General features: G+C 48.0%; 1 protein-coding gene across 2 annotated transcripts in view; it reads left to right on the top strand.

Moving 5' to 3' along the window:
* LOC149444242 (taste receptor type 1 member 1-like) overlaps nt 1–6763 on the top strand; it is a 43617-nt gene extending 36854 nt beyond the window's left edge. For both annotated transcript variants that reach the window (XM_089654774.1, XM_089654773.1), the window contains 2 exons: nt 1–95; nt 5753–6763. The exon at nt 1–95 is cut by the window's left edge and continues 26 nt beyond it. In XM_089654774.1, the coding sequence (XP_089510900.1) occupies nt 1–95; nt 5753–6687 (1030 nt within the window). In that variant the 3' untranslated portion in view covers nt 6688–6763. The remainder of the gene's footprint in view (nt 96–5752) is intronic.
* The last annotated feature ends 7978 nt before the right edge of the window (nt 6764–14741 follow it).

Genomic DNA, 14741 nt, shown 5'->3' with positions numbered 1-14741 from the left:
ATGTGGGAAAGGCGAGAGGAGGGTGCAGACCGGCTCCTACGCTTGCTGTTTTAATTGTTTTCCTTGCCCAGCGATGACCTTTCTGAATACGAGCGGTAATTTGGCTTTCTTCTTCCTCCCTTGGTCTGTGACCAGTTTAAATCTCCATGCACACCGGGAGTTTTGATAATTATTATTATTATACAGGATTTATGGCGCCAACAGTTTGCTCAGCACTTTACAATATAACGGGAGACAATATAGAAACAATACAGTTCAATACAAGAGGGATAAGAGGGCCCTGATCCTGGGAGCTTACAATCTAAGAGGGAGGGGCTAGTGGTACAAAAGGTAGTAACTGTGGGGGATGGACTGGTAGGAGGAGTAGAAGATTCTATTATTAGCTGAGGGCAGGATAGGCTTCCCTGAAGAGAGAGGTTTTCAGAGATTGCCTAAAAGTGAGCAGAGTAGGCGATAAGTCTGATAAATTGGGGTAGAGAGTTCCAGAGGATGGGGGAAGCTCTGGAGAAGTCCTGGAGATGAGCATGGGAGGAGGAGACAAGGGAGCTAGAGAGCAGGAGGTCGTGCGATGAGCGGAGAGTACGGTTTGGGTGATATTTGCAGACAAGATTGGTGATGTAATTTGGGGCGGAGTTATAAATGGCTTTATATGTTATTGTTAATGTTTTGAATTTTATTCGTTGGGCAATGGGAAGCCAGTGGAGGGATTGGCAGAGAGGGATGGAGCACACTGAATGGAGGCCAGTGGAGGGATTGGCAGAGAGGGGTGGAGGACACTGAGTGGAGGCCAGTGGAGGGATTGGCAGAGAGGGGTGGAGGACACTGAGTGGAGGCCAGTGGAGGGATTGGCAGAGAGGGGTGGAGGACACTGAGTGGAGGCCAGTGGAGGGATTGGCAGAGAGGGGTGGCAGATACAGAACGGTTAGTAAAGTGGATGAGTCTGGCAGCAGCATTCATGATAGACTGAAGAGGGGATAGCCTGAGATGAGGTCGACCAATGAGGAGGGAGTTTATCAAGTAACCAAGGGAGGAGGTGTAGATAGAGAAGAGAAGGGATCCAAGGACAGAACGTTGAGGGACCCCTACAGAAAGAGGAAGTGAAGCAGAGGAGGCAGTGTTATAGGTGACACTGAAGGAGCGCTGTGAAAGGTAGGAGGAGAACCAGTAGAGAGCAGAGTCTTGGAGGCCAAGAGAGTGGAGTTTTTGAGGAGGAGGGGATGGTCAACAGTATCAAAAGCTGCACAGAGGTCAAGTAGTAAGAGTACGGAGTAGTGGCCATTGGTTGGGATGAGTATGGAGTAGTGGCCATTGGTTCGGAAGAGTATGGAGTAGTGGCCATTGGTTGGAAAGAGTATAGAGTAGTGGCCATTGGTTGGGAAGAGTACGGAGTAGTGGCCATTGGTTGGGAAGAGTACGGAGTAGTGGCCATTGGTTGGGATGAGTATGGAGTAGTGGCCATTGGTTGGGATGAGTATGGAGTAGTGGCCATTGGTTGGGAAGAGTATGGAGTAGTGGCCATTGGTTGGAAAGAGTATAGAGTAGTGGCCATTGGTTGGGAAGAGTACGGAGTAGTGGCCATTGGTTGGGAAGAGTACGGAGTAGTGGCCATTGGTTGGGATGAGTACGGAGTAGTGGCCATTGGTTGGGATGAGTACGGAGTAGTGGCCATTGGTTGGGAAGAGTACGGAGTAGTGGCCATTGGTTGGGAAGAGTACGGAGTATTGGCCATTGGTTGGGAAGAGTACGGAGTAGTGGCCATTGGTTGGGAAGAGTACGGAGTATTGGCCATTGGTTGGGAAGAGTACGGAGTAGTGGCCATTGGTTGGGATGAGTACGGAGTAGTGGCCATTGGTTGGGATGAGTACGGAGTAGTGGCCATTGGTTGGGATGAGTACGGAGTAGTGGCCATTGGTTGGGAAGAGTACGGAGTATTGGCCATTGGTTGGGAAGAGTACGGAGTAGTGGCCATTGGTTGGGAAGAGTACGGAGTAGTGGCCATTGGTTGGGAAGAGTGCGGAGTAGTGGCCATTGGTTGGGAAGAGTACGGAGTAGTGGCCATTGGTTGGGAAGAGTACGGAGTAGTGGCCATTGGTTGGGAAGAGTGCGGAGTAGTGGCCATTGGTTGGGAAGAGTGCGGAGTAGTGGCCATTGGTTGGGAAGAGTACGGAGTAGTGGCCATTGGTTGGGATGAGTACGGAGTAGTGGCCATTGGTTGGGATGAGTACGGAGTAGTGGCCATTGGTTGGGATGAGTACGGAGTAGTGGCCATTGGTTGGGAAGAGTACGGAGTAGTGGCCATTGGTTGGGATGAGTACGGAGTAGTGGCCATTGGTTGGGAAGAGTACGGAGTAGTGGCCATTGGTTGGGAAGAGTACGGAGTAGTGGCCATTGGTTGGGAAGAGTACGGAGTAGTGGCCATTGGTTGGGAAGAGTACGGAGTAGTGGCCATTGGTTGGGAAGAGTACGGAGTAGTGGCCATTGGTTGGGAAGAGTACGTAGTAGTGGCCATTGGTTGGGAAGAGTACGGAGTAGTGGCCATTGGTTGGGAAGAGTACGGAGTAGTGGCCATTGGTTGGGAAGAGTACGGAGTAGTGGCCATTGGTTGGGAAGAGTACGGAGTAGTGGCCATTGGTTGGGATGAGTACGGAGTAGTGGCCATTGGTTGGGATGAGTACGGAGTAGTGGCCATTGGTTGGGATGAGTACGGAGTAGTGGCCATTGGTTGGGATGAGTACGGAGTAGTGGCCATTGGTTGGGATGAGTACGGAGTAGTGGCCATTGGTTGGGATGAGTACGGAGTAGTGGCCATTGGTTGGGAAGAGTACGGAGTAGTGGCCATTGGTTGGGATGAGTACGGAGTAGTGGCCATTGGTTGGGATGAGTACGGAGTAGTGGCCATTGGTTGGGATGAGTACGGAGTAGTGGCCATTGGTTGGGATGAGTACGGAGTAGTGGCCATTGGTTGGGATGAGTACGGAGTAGTGGCCATTGGTTGGGAAGAGTACGGAGTAGTGGCCATTGGTTGGGAAGAGTACGGAGTAGTGGCCATTGGTTGGGAAGAGTACGGAGTAGTGGCCATTGGTTGGGAAGAGTATGGAGTAGTGGCCATTGGTTTTAGCAGTTAGTAGGTCATTAGTGAGGTTTAGTAGGGCAGTTTCAGTGGAGTGGAGTGAGTGAAAGCCAGAGTGTAAAGGGTCAAGGAGCCGGAGAATGGGTGGTGAGCCTGGCCAGGTAGGTACTTCTCCCCATAGAGTGCCTGTGAACTGTTATCCTGGACCAAAACCCTGACCTGTTGTTCACCAACTGTAAAGCTGTACATTGCTGAAATGTAGAATTTTAAAAATGGCTACTTAGTTGCTCTTAGGAATTGCTGCAGAGCTGATTGTACGTGTATGCCAAAATGGTTTACATACAAGGGACAGGTTTACTATTTGGGGATGAAAGTGCCTTCAGACCGCTGACATAATATATATTCGATCGTACATTTGCAGTCTCTAATAATCTCCTGTATTACAGCTGCAGTCAGGGGTGTATTTACCGCAAGGCAAACAAGGCATTTGCCTAGGGCGGCATTTTTCAGGGGGGGCAGCACTGCCTCTCAGAAGAGGGGACACACACGGCATGGGGACCTGGTGGGTTCCAAGAGAGGCTGCGAGTTTCATGATGATGTATGCACAGCCCGGCTCTCGTTCCCGGGGATATCTGGAGCTGATAAGGCGAGTGTCTCTCTCTCTCACCATGTGGGATGGTGGCTGGGGGGGGGGGGGGGCAGTTGTAGTGGAAGGCTCTCTCAGGTGGGAGGCAGGGGTGTTGTTCATCAATGTCAGGCTCTCTCTGAGGGGGGCGCCGATTTTTGTGTTGCCTAGAGCAGCACAAAATCTAAACACGCCACTGGCTGCAGTCTCTGGTCATCTCCTGTACTGTGTCCGCAGTCTCTGGTCATCTCCTGTACTATGTCCGCAGTCTCCGGTCATCTCCTGTACTGTGTCTGCAGTCTCTGGTCATCTCCTGTACTATGTCCGCAGTCTCCGGTCATCTCCTGTACTGTGTCTGCAGTCTCTGGTCATCTCCTGTACTGTGTCCGCAGTCTCTGGTCATCTCCTGTACTGTGTCTGCAGTCTCTGGTCATCTCCTGTACTGTGTCCACAGTCTCTGGTCATCTCCTGTACTGTGTCCACAGTCTCTGGTCATCTCCTGTACTGTGTCTGCAGTCTCTGGTCATCTCCTGTACTGTGTCTGCAGTCTCTGGTCATCTCCTGTACTGTGTCCGCAGTCTCTGGTCCTCTCCTGTACTGTGTCTGCAGTCTCTGGTCATCTCCTGTACTGTGTCCGCAGTCTCTGGTCATCTCCTGTACTGTGTCCGCAGTCTCTGGTCATCTCCTGTACTGTGTCCGCAGTCTCTGGTCATCTCCTGTACTGTGTCCGCAGTCTCTGGTCATCTCCTGTACTATGTCCGCAGTCTCTGGTCATCTCCTGTACTATGTCCGCAGTCTCTGGTCATCTCCTGTACTGTGTCCGCAGTCTCTGGTCATCTCCTGTACTGTGTCCGCAGTCTCTGGTCATCTCCTGTACTATGTCCGCAGTCTCTGGTCATCTCCTGTACTGTGTCCGCAGTCTCTGGTCATCTCCTGTACTGTGTCCGCAGTCTCTGATGATCTCCTGTACTGTGTCCGCAGTCTCTGGTCATCTCCTGTACTGTGTCTGCAGTCTCTGGTCATCTCCTGTACCGTGTCAGCAGTCTCTGGTCACCTCCTGTACTATGTCCGCAGTCTCTGGTCATCTCCTGTACTGTGTCCGCAGTCTCTGGTCATCTCCTGTACCGTGTCAGCAGTCTCTTGTCATCTCCTGTACTGTGTCTGCAGTCTCCGGTCATCTCCTGTACTGTGTCCGCAGTCTCTGGTCATCTCCTGTACCGTGTCAGCAGTCTCTGGTCACCTCCTGTACTATGTCCGCAGTCTCTGGTCATCTCCTGTACTGTGTCCGCAGTCTCTGGTCATCTCCATTAGTATGTCCGCAGTCTCTGATCATCTCCTGTACTGTGTCTGCAGTCTCTGGTCATCTCCTGTACTGCAGTCTCTGGTCCTCTCCTGTACTATGTCCGCAGTCTCTGGTCATCTCCTGTACTGTGTCCGCAGTCTCTGGTCATCTCCTGTACTGTGTCCGCAGTCTCTGGTCATCTCCATTAGTATGTCCGCAGTCTCTGATCATCTCCTGTACTGTGTCTGCAGTCTCTGGTCATCTCCTGTACTGCAGTCTCTGGTCACCTCCTGTACTATGTCCGCAGTCTCTGGTCATCTCCTGTACTATGTCCGCAGTCTCTGGTCATCCCCTGTACTGTGTCTGCAGTCTCTGGTCATCTCCTGTACTGTGTCCGCAGTCTCCGGTCATCTCCTGTACTGTGTCCGCAGTCTCCGGTCATCTCCTGTACTGTGTCCGCAGTCTCTGATCATCTCCTGTACTGTGTCCGCAGTCTCCGGTCATCTCCTGTACTGTGTCCGCAGTCTCTGATCATCTCCTGTACTGTGTCCGCAGTCTCTGATCATCTCCTGTACTGTGTCTGCAGTCTCTGGTCATCTCCTGTACTGTGTCTGCAGTCTCTGATCATCTGTACTATGCGTGCATTCTGTTATTTCCTGTGCTACAGCCGCAGTCTCTGATCTTAAATCTTAAATTTGTATCCATTGAACTGAAAATTCATCTAATATTCATAGTGATTGATCTGAAACTAATAGCAATCCCCTCTGTTCTGCAGATCTTTACTCCTGCCAGCCCTGTGGATCTGACCAGTGGTCTCCAATGAGAAGTGACGTCTGTTACAACCGAACCTTGGAATATCTGAAGTGGGCGGAGCCATCATCCCTCATCCTTCTGTCCATCATTACATTACTGGTGATGGTTATCATCACTATAGCCGCCATATTCATTATCAATCTGAACACGCCGGTAGTAAAATCGGCGGGAGGGAAGATGTGTCTGGGGATGCTGCTGTCCTTGGCGTTCTCGTGTTTCACCTTGTACTGTTATTTCGGGAAGCCTGAGGTGGTCACGTGTATGGTGAGGCAACCCATCTTTGCTGTGAGCTTCACTATCTGCTTCTCCTGCATCGTGGTCCATGCCTTTCAGATTGTGTGCATTTTCAAGATGGCCTCCCTTATGCCAAGAGTCTACGACATCTGGGTGAAGAAGAACGGCTCGGACGTCTTCATTGCCGTCAGTTCCACCATTCAGGTCCTGATCTCCGTCGTGTGGATCGTGGTGAAGCCTCCAAGGCCTGTAGCCGATTATTCTACCTTCTTGGATCAGATCATACTGAAATGTTCCGAGATGGTCTCTGTCGGCGCCATCGCTCAAATCACTTACATCGGGTCCCTCTGTATGATATGTTTCATCTTCTGCTACATGGGGAAAGACTTACCGGCAAACTACAACGAGGCCAAGTGCATCTCATTCAGTCTGCTGGTCTACTTCTTCTCCTGGATCGCGTTCTTCACCACGTACATCGTCTATCAAGGGAAGTACCTCGCAGCGGTCAATGTCTGTGCTGTCCTTGTCAGTGTGTTGGGGATTCTCATTGGCTATTTTGTTCCAAAATGTTACGTCATTCTGTTCAGACCGGAGCTGAACACCACGGAACATTTCCAGGCCGCCATCCAGAATTATACCAAGAAACAGTCTGCGCAAGAATAGAACCTCCGACTGTTTGTACTTTGTGGGGTTCCACTTGCTTTGACTTTAACACACATTAAAGCCCCTAACACTTCAACATGCTTTTTGATGCTTCAGTCATGCGTTTGTGTAGATTTATTGAAGCTTGGCAAATGCCCTGTGTGTGTGCTGACGTTATAAAGGGGCCCAGTAGAGCCCCAGCTCAGTAGTACCTCCACTCAGCAGATCCCCAGCTCATTAGAACCTCTGTTCAGTAGATCCCCAGCTCAGTAGTACCTCCAGCTTTGTTGATGCCCCACTCAGTAGTACCCTCCGCTCTGCTGATCCACCGCTCTGTAGTAACCCCCAGCTCTGCTGATCCCCTGCTCAGTAGTAACCCCCAGCTCTGCTGATCCCCTGCTCAGTAGTAACCCCCAGCTCTGATGATCCCCTGCTCAGTAGTAACCCCCAGCTCTGCTGATCCCCCGCTCAGTAGTAACCCCCAGCTCTGCTGATCCCCTGCTCAGTAGTAACCCCCAGCTCTGCTGATCCCCCACTGAGTAGTAATCCCCAGGTCTGCTGATCCCCCACTCAGTAGTAACCCCCAGCTTTGCTGATCCCCTGCACAGTAGTAACCCACAGCTCTGTTGATGCCCCACTGAGTAGTAATCCCCAGCTCTGCTGACCCCCCCACTCAGTAGTATGCCTCACCTCTGCTGATCCCCCACTCAGTAATAACCCCCAGCTCTGCTGAACCCCCCCCACTCAGTAGTAACCCTCAGCTCTGATGATCCCCCACTCAATAATAACCCCAAACTCTGCTGATCCCTGCTCAGTAGTAACCCCCAGCTCTGTTGATCCCCCACTCAGTAGTAACCCCCAGTTCTGCTGATCCCCCATTCAGTGGTAACCCCCAGCTTTGCTGATCCTCTGGTTTGCTGAGCCTCGTCTCTCTCCGGTCCCCACTCACATCCTGCTATATTGCTTCCACACTGTGCACCACATGCGACATATGCTAGTGTCTGCTGCTCTGGTCCCGCAGCTCTGCTGATCCTCTGTGGCTCAGTCCTTTCTCTCCGGTCCCCACTCATCTTCAGCCATAGCATTGTGTAATGTTATAAAGGGGCCCAGTAGAGCCCCAGCTCAGTAGTACCTCCACTCTGCAGAACCCCAGCTTATTAGTACCTGTGTTCAGCAGATCCCCAGCTTACTAGCACATCCAGCTTTGTTGATGCCCCACTCAGTAGTACCCTCAGCTCTCCTGATCACCCGCTCAGTAGTAACCCCCATCTCTACTGATCCCCCGCTCAGTAGTAACCCCCATCTCTGCTGATCCCCCACTTAGTAGTACCCTCAGCTCTCCTGATCACCCGCTCAGTAGTAACCCCCATCTCTACTGATCCCCCGCTCAGTAGTAACCCCCATCTCTGCTGATCCCCCACTCAGTAGTACCCTGAGCTCTCCTGATCACCCGCTCAGTAGTAACCCCCATCTCTACTGATCCCCCGCTCAGTAGTAACCCCCATCTCTACTGATCCCCTGCTCAGTAGTAACCCCCATTTCTACTGATCCCCCGCTCAGTAGTAACCCCCATCTCTACGAATCCCCCCGCTCAGTAGTAACCCCCATCTCTGCTGATCACCTGCTCAGTAGTAACCCCCAGCTCTGCTGATCCCCCAGTCCGTAGTATCCCCCAGCTCTGCTGATGCCCCACTCAGTAGTAACCCCCAGCTCTGCTGATCCCATCTTTCCGGTTCACTTGTTGGTTTTCCAGTGCATCCTGGGATATCTCATACCTTTAATACCTCCAAAACAAAGCAATGCTAAAAGTGAATAAAAGCATCCTAAAAGCTGCTGTTAGCGAGCTTTGTCATAGACTTCTATGGAGACTTCGGAGGCGCTTTGAAGCACCAATAAAGTGACATGGGGTATCCTTTTTGAAGCGAAGTAAATGTAACACATGAAGAGGACTGTACACTTACCATTTTATTCAGAGATAGGGGCTTTGATTGACGTTCAGAGTGCTTTAAAAAAGCGTGTCCAATGCCACATTTAGAAGCAAGTGTAAGCAAGCCCTCAATGCTATTGCGGCGTACTTGTGGTGGACATGTAAACAATTATATTTTTTTAGAATTGCGCTCAAATACTGTATATTCTATTGTAGTGCATTCCGCATAATGAGGAGAGTGTGGCTGCGTCGGTGATTTCTGTTTCCAGTTTTCACATAACTGTGAAAGGGCATTCTGCAATGTTGCCAGTAGGTGGCACTACTGATGCATGATAACGTGATGGATTGGCGTAGAGCATGGGGGTCTATTTTATTTATAGCCACTCGTCTAGCAAATGTGCCTGTACATTCATCCTGTGAGAATTGGGCAAAAATGAATGTTTTTTAGGCTGTTTTCTCTTTCTCTGAACTATTTTTATTTATAATGGACAGTAGTGAAATAGCACATTATGGCCACTAGATGGAACTGAGGAGCATAGGAAACACATATGTCTATGTAAAAAAGAGATACAATGTAACAGTTCTAGAGAACACTAGAGGGAATGATCAAATAAATGTAACTATTTAGAACAGTGAGAGAAGGGCCCCTTTACATCTGGTGGTCTGTGGGAGAAGGATTACCTTAACATTGACAGTTGGCAGGAGAAAGGTCCCCTTTATACTGGGGGTCAGTGGGAGAAGGGCTCCCATTACATTGGGGTCAGTGGGAGAAGGGCTCCCATTACATTGGGGTCAGTGGGAGAAAGGTCCCGTTTACATTGGGGGTCAGTGGGAGAATGGTCCCCTTTACATTGGGGGTCAGTGGGAGAATGGTCCCCTTTACATTGGGGGTCAGTGGGAGAATGGTCCCCTTTACATTGGGGGTCAGTGGGAGAATGGTCCCCTTTACACTGGGGGTCAGTGGGAGAAAGAGCCACTTTATTTTGGTGGCCAGTTGGAGAAAGGTCCCCTTTACATTGGGGGTCAGTGGGAGAAGGGCTCCCTTTACATTGGGGGTCAGTGGGAGAAGGGCTCCCTTTACATTGGGGGTCAGTGGGAGAAGGGCTCCCTTTACATTGGGGGTCAGTGGGAGAAGGGCTCCCTTTACATTGAGGACATTGGGAGAAAGGTCCTCTTTACATTGGGGGTCAGTGGGAGAAGGGCTCCCTTTCAGTAGGAGGAAGGCAAGAGATTCAATGTAACAATTCTAGGACATGCTAGCGGGAATTTGCAAATAAATGTAACTATTTAAATCAGTGGGAAATGGGCTCCTATTACATCGGTGGTCAGTGGGAGATGGGCTCCTATTACATCGGTGGTCAGTGGGAGGCGGGCTCCTATTACATCGGTGGTCAGTGGGAGGCGGGCTCCTATTACATCGGTGGTCAGTGGGAGATGGGCTCCTATTACATCGGTGGTCAGTGGGAGGCGGGCTCCTATTACATCGGTGGTCAGGGGATAAATGCCGTTTTACATTGGCAGTCAGTGGAGCAATGTCTACCGCATTGATGGTCACTGGGAGGTTGGCCTTTATATTTGTTGTCAGGTGAAGAAGACCCTCCTTCATATTGGTGGTCTTTGAGAAAAGGACCCTCTTTACACTGGTGGTCATATTGAGAAAGGTTCCTTTTACACTGAGGTTCAGTGAGAGATGGGTCACCTTTACACTGGTGGTCAGTGGGACAAAGGCCCTCTTTACATTGGGGGTCAGAAGAAGATGGGCCCATTTTCTATTGGTTGTCAGGTGGAGAAGGCCCCCCTTTACATTGGTGGTCAGTGGGAGAAGGCCCCCTTTTACATTGGTGGTTAGTGGGAGGAGGCTTCCTTTTACATTGGTGGTTAGTGGGAGGAGGCTTCCTTTTACATTGGTGGTCAGTGGGACAAAGGCTCTCTTTACATTGGTGGTCAGAGGAAGATGGGACCTTTACATTGGTGGTAAGTGTGAGAAGGCCCCCTTTTACGTTAGTGGTTAGTGGGAGGAGGCCTCCTTTTACATTGGTGGTCAGTGGATGAAGGCCCCCTTTTACATTGGTCAGTGGGACAAAGGCCTTCTTTACATTGGGGGGTCGGTGGAAGATGGGCCCATTTTCTATTGGTTGCCAGGTGCAGAAGGCCCTCCTTTACATTAGTGGTCAGTGGAAGAAGGCCGCTTTTTACATTGGTGGTCAGTGGGAGAAGGGCCACCTTTACACTGGTGGTCTGTGCGACAATCGCCCTCTTTACATTGGGGGTCAGTAGAAGATGGGGCCCATTTTCTATTGGTTGTCAGGAGGAGAAGGTCCTCCTTTACATTGGTGGTCATTGGCATAAGGACCCCCTTTAAGGTCTTGGAGTGGCCTAGCCAGTCTCCAGACCTTCATCCGATTAAAAATCTGTGGAGGAGCTGAAAGTTCGAGTTGCCAAACGTCAGCCACCGAACCTTAATGACTTGGAGAGGATCTGCCAAGAGGAGTGGGCCAAAATCCCTCCTGAGATGTGTGCGAACCTGGGGGCCAACTCCAGGAAACGTCTGACCTCTGTGATTGCCAACAAGGAATTTTCCACCAAGTACTAAGTCATGTTTTGTGAAGGGGATCCAATCCTTCTTTCCCTCATGAACATGCAGATCCGTCATCATTTGTTAGACGCATTTCTGCTGAATTTGTAAACGCTATAACTTTCACGTAAACCAATTAATTTACACATATCGGGATTTTCTTTTTAGCAGAATACATTTTGCCTGAAATTTATGAAGAAATAAGATGTTTTAATTGTCATTTTTTTTACTGGATATGTTTTATAGCAAAAAGTCAAAAATAGTTTTTGTCTTTTTTTCAAAATTGTTGGTCTTTTTTTGTTTATAGCGTTTTTCATCCGTTTATGTCCGTCTTCATCTGTTTACATACGTTTGTCAACCGTTTATGTTCGTTTTCATCTGTTTACATACGTTTTTCAACCGTTTATGTCCGTCTTCATCTGTTTACATACGTTTTTCATCCGTTTATGTCCGTCTTCATCTGTTTACATATGTTTTTGGTCCATTTACATCTGTTTACATAAGTTTTTCATCCGTTTATGTCTGTCTTCATCTGTTTACATACGTTTTTCATCCGTTTATGTCCGTCTTCATCTGTTTACATATGTTTTTGGTCCATTTACATCTGTTTACATGCGTTTTTCATCCGCTTATGCCCGTCTTCATCTGTTTACATACGTTTTCATCCGTGTATGCCCGTCTTCATCTGTTTACATAAGTTTTTCATCCGTTTATGTCAGTCTTCATCTGTTTACATAGGTTTTTCATCCGTTTATGTCCGTCTTCATCTGTTTACATACGTTTTTCATCCGTTTATGTCCGTCTTCATCTGTTTACATACGTTTTTCATCCGTTTATGTCAGTCTTCATCTGTTTACATATGTTTTTGGTCCATTTACATCTGTTTACATGCGTTTTTCATCCGTTTATGTCCGTCTTCATCTGTTTACATACGTTTTCATCCGTTTATGCCCGTCTTCATCTGTTTACATACGTTTTCATTCGTTTATGCCCGTCTTCATCTTTTTACATACGTTTTTGGTCCATTTACATCTGTTTACATCCGTTGGCATCCATTTTTCGTCCTTTCTGGGGTTATTTGCAGGAAGAATAAAAGGGTTTTCTTCCGTTCAAAAAAAACAGATGCGGACAATAACGGATGTAAAAAGATGTTCATCCATTTACATCCGCTAGTCCATAGAAATGCACGGGGGTCCATTTTTCATCCGTAAACGTACAGATGAAAACGAACATATGGAACGCCCGTGTGAAAGGACCCTTACCCCCGGTTCACATCTATGCGGCCGTGCAGGTTGCGTTTTGCGCGGGCATGAGAGCCCATTAATTTGAATGGACTCCCATGCCCCGGGACACGCAGGGAAGAAGTCCTCGGTTCCCAGTACGGTTGCGTTTTCCAGTGCGGGCGGCCATTAGAACTAATAACACCTGCCCGCGGGTCCGCATTCCTCTGTGCTGGTGGTGCGGCTGCATGGATTTTCATGCGGATCCGTAGCGGCACCACCCGCACAGATGTGAACCTAGCCTTACTCTGTATCGTTTTGCCCCTTTGACCTGAGCTAACTGCAGGGGTGGACTGACAACTCAGGCAATAGGGGATCATGGGGCCCCTGTGTCCTTGCCCAAACTCAAAAAAAAGCCTATGAAAGGTACCAGGGGCATCTCATGGAACCCCCTACTGACCCCAGGCCCTCGGGCAGTGCCAGAGTTTCCAAATGGTCAGTCCGCCCCTGGCTTACTGATATGTACTCAAGTCCCCCCTCTACTGGCCCTGCAGGAGCATTACAGCCCCATAGACCTCGGCTGGGCGTGTCCACCTTCATCTCCCGGTAGGTACACCGAGGTAGGTGAGCCCCAAAGACTCCATAGGCAATAGAGGAGCCAATGGCGGAACGCCATTGTTGGGTGGTGCTCAGGGCATCGGTTGCCTCTAGTCCAGCATTGCATGTTCTGTATATGTTTAGAAACCAAAAATAAAGACATTTAACTCAAACTGTTTTATTGTGCCGACAACAATGTAACAATGTAACAGTTCTGTATACACTCCACAAATATTGTGGATCAGAAAATCGAAGAAAAAAATAAAATAAATAAAAACGAAGAAAAAAAATAAAAAATGTAAAAAACCAAGAAAATAAAATAAAGGGGACCTGTCATGACAAATATATCAAGATGTGCCTTCTCTGATCTCCAGCTGGAACAAGAAGAAAAAAAATAAAAAATAAAAACAAAACGAAGAAAAAAAAAATAAAGGGGACCTGTCACGGCTCAACCATTCCCTCAGCTGCCACGAATTATCCCGTATTTTGCTTTCCACTGGTGAATTAAGGTTTGAAAATGAGCCCAATAAAGAAGTTTGATAGAAAAAATAAATAAATAAATAAAAAAACAAAAAACGAAGAAAAAAAATAAATAAAAACGAAGAAAAAAATTAAAAATGTAAAAAAACGAAGAAAAAAAAATAAAGGGGACCTCTCATGACAGATATATCAAGATGTGCCCTCTCTGATCTCCAGCTGGAACAAGAAGAAAAAAAATAAAAACAAAACGAAGAAAAAAAAAATAAAGGGGACCTGTCACGGCTCAACCATGCCCTCAGCTGCCATGAATTATCCCGTATTTTGCTTTCCACTGGTGAATTAAGGTTTGAAAATGAGCCCAAAAAAGAAGTTTGATAGAAAGTAAAAATAAAAAAACAAAAAACGAAGCAAAAAATAAATAAATAAAAAAATAAATAAATAAAAATTGTAAAAAAACAAAGAAAAAAAATAAAGGGGACCTGTCGTGACAGATATATCAAGATGTGCCCTCTCTGATCTCCAGCTGGAACACTAAGAAAAAAAATTAAAAATAAAAAAACAAAAACTGAAGAAAAAAAATAAAGGGGACCTGTCACGGCTCAGGAACAGAAGGTTTGAAAATGAGCCCAATAAAGGAGTTTGATAGCAAAAAAAAATTTAAAAAAAACCTAAGAAAAAAAAAAAAATTTTAAAAAGAGCAGTGATGCCGGGTGCCGTGATGCAGGAAATGCAGACCCGTGATGCAGCTGAATCTCCGAATAATGAAAATTTTACAGCCGTCTTCCAAAATTCAAATTTCAAAAAGAATAAGACTAGAATAGAATAGAAAGAATACAGCCGTCTTCCGAAATTCGAATTCCGAAAAGAATTGAATAGAAAATCAAAGAATAGAATAAAATAAACGAAAGGAAACGAACGCAAGAAAAGGAAATTAGTAACGGAACAAAGCGATCCGAAGCAAAGTAAAGGTTTCCGTTCTGCACATCTATTGGATGTATATAACACACATGAACACGTGACAGAACACGCCTTACGCATGTACATCAGAGCTCCGCACATTGCCCCCCCCCCCCCCGGTGATTTTCGGCTTGGATCAGACCACAGACGGCAGAATTCAGGGACGGCCAGGCAGGGGGCGTGTTCAGCAGGAGGTGGGAGGAGCTCCTGTGATGGACGGTCCCGCCCTGTAGGATCCATTCTTCATTATGAAGCAAACATCAATCTCCTTCCACTATGGAAATACACGAAGGGGAGGAGCCACATGAGGTCCCAGCAA

Source organism: Staurois parvus, unplaced genomic scaffold (genome assembly GCF_062004578.1).
Source record: "Staurois parvus isolate SC_StPar_1 unplaced genomic scaffold, SC_StPar_1.0 ptg000797l, whole genome shotgun sequence".
NCBI classification, from domain to species: domain Eukaryota; kingdom Metazoa; phylum Chordata; class Amphibia; order Anura; family Ranidae; genus Staurois; species Staurois parvus.
This window is presented reverse-complemented; position numbering and strand designations above follow the sequence as displayed.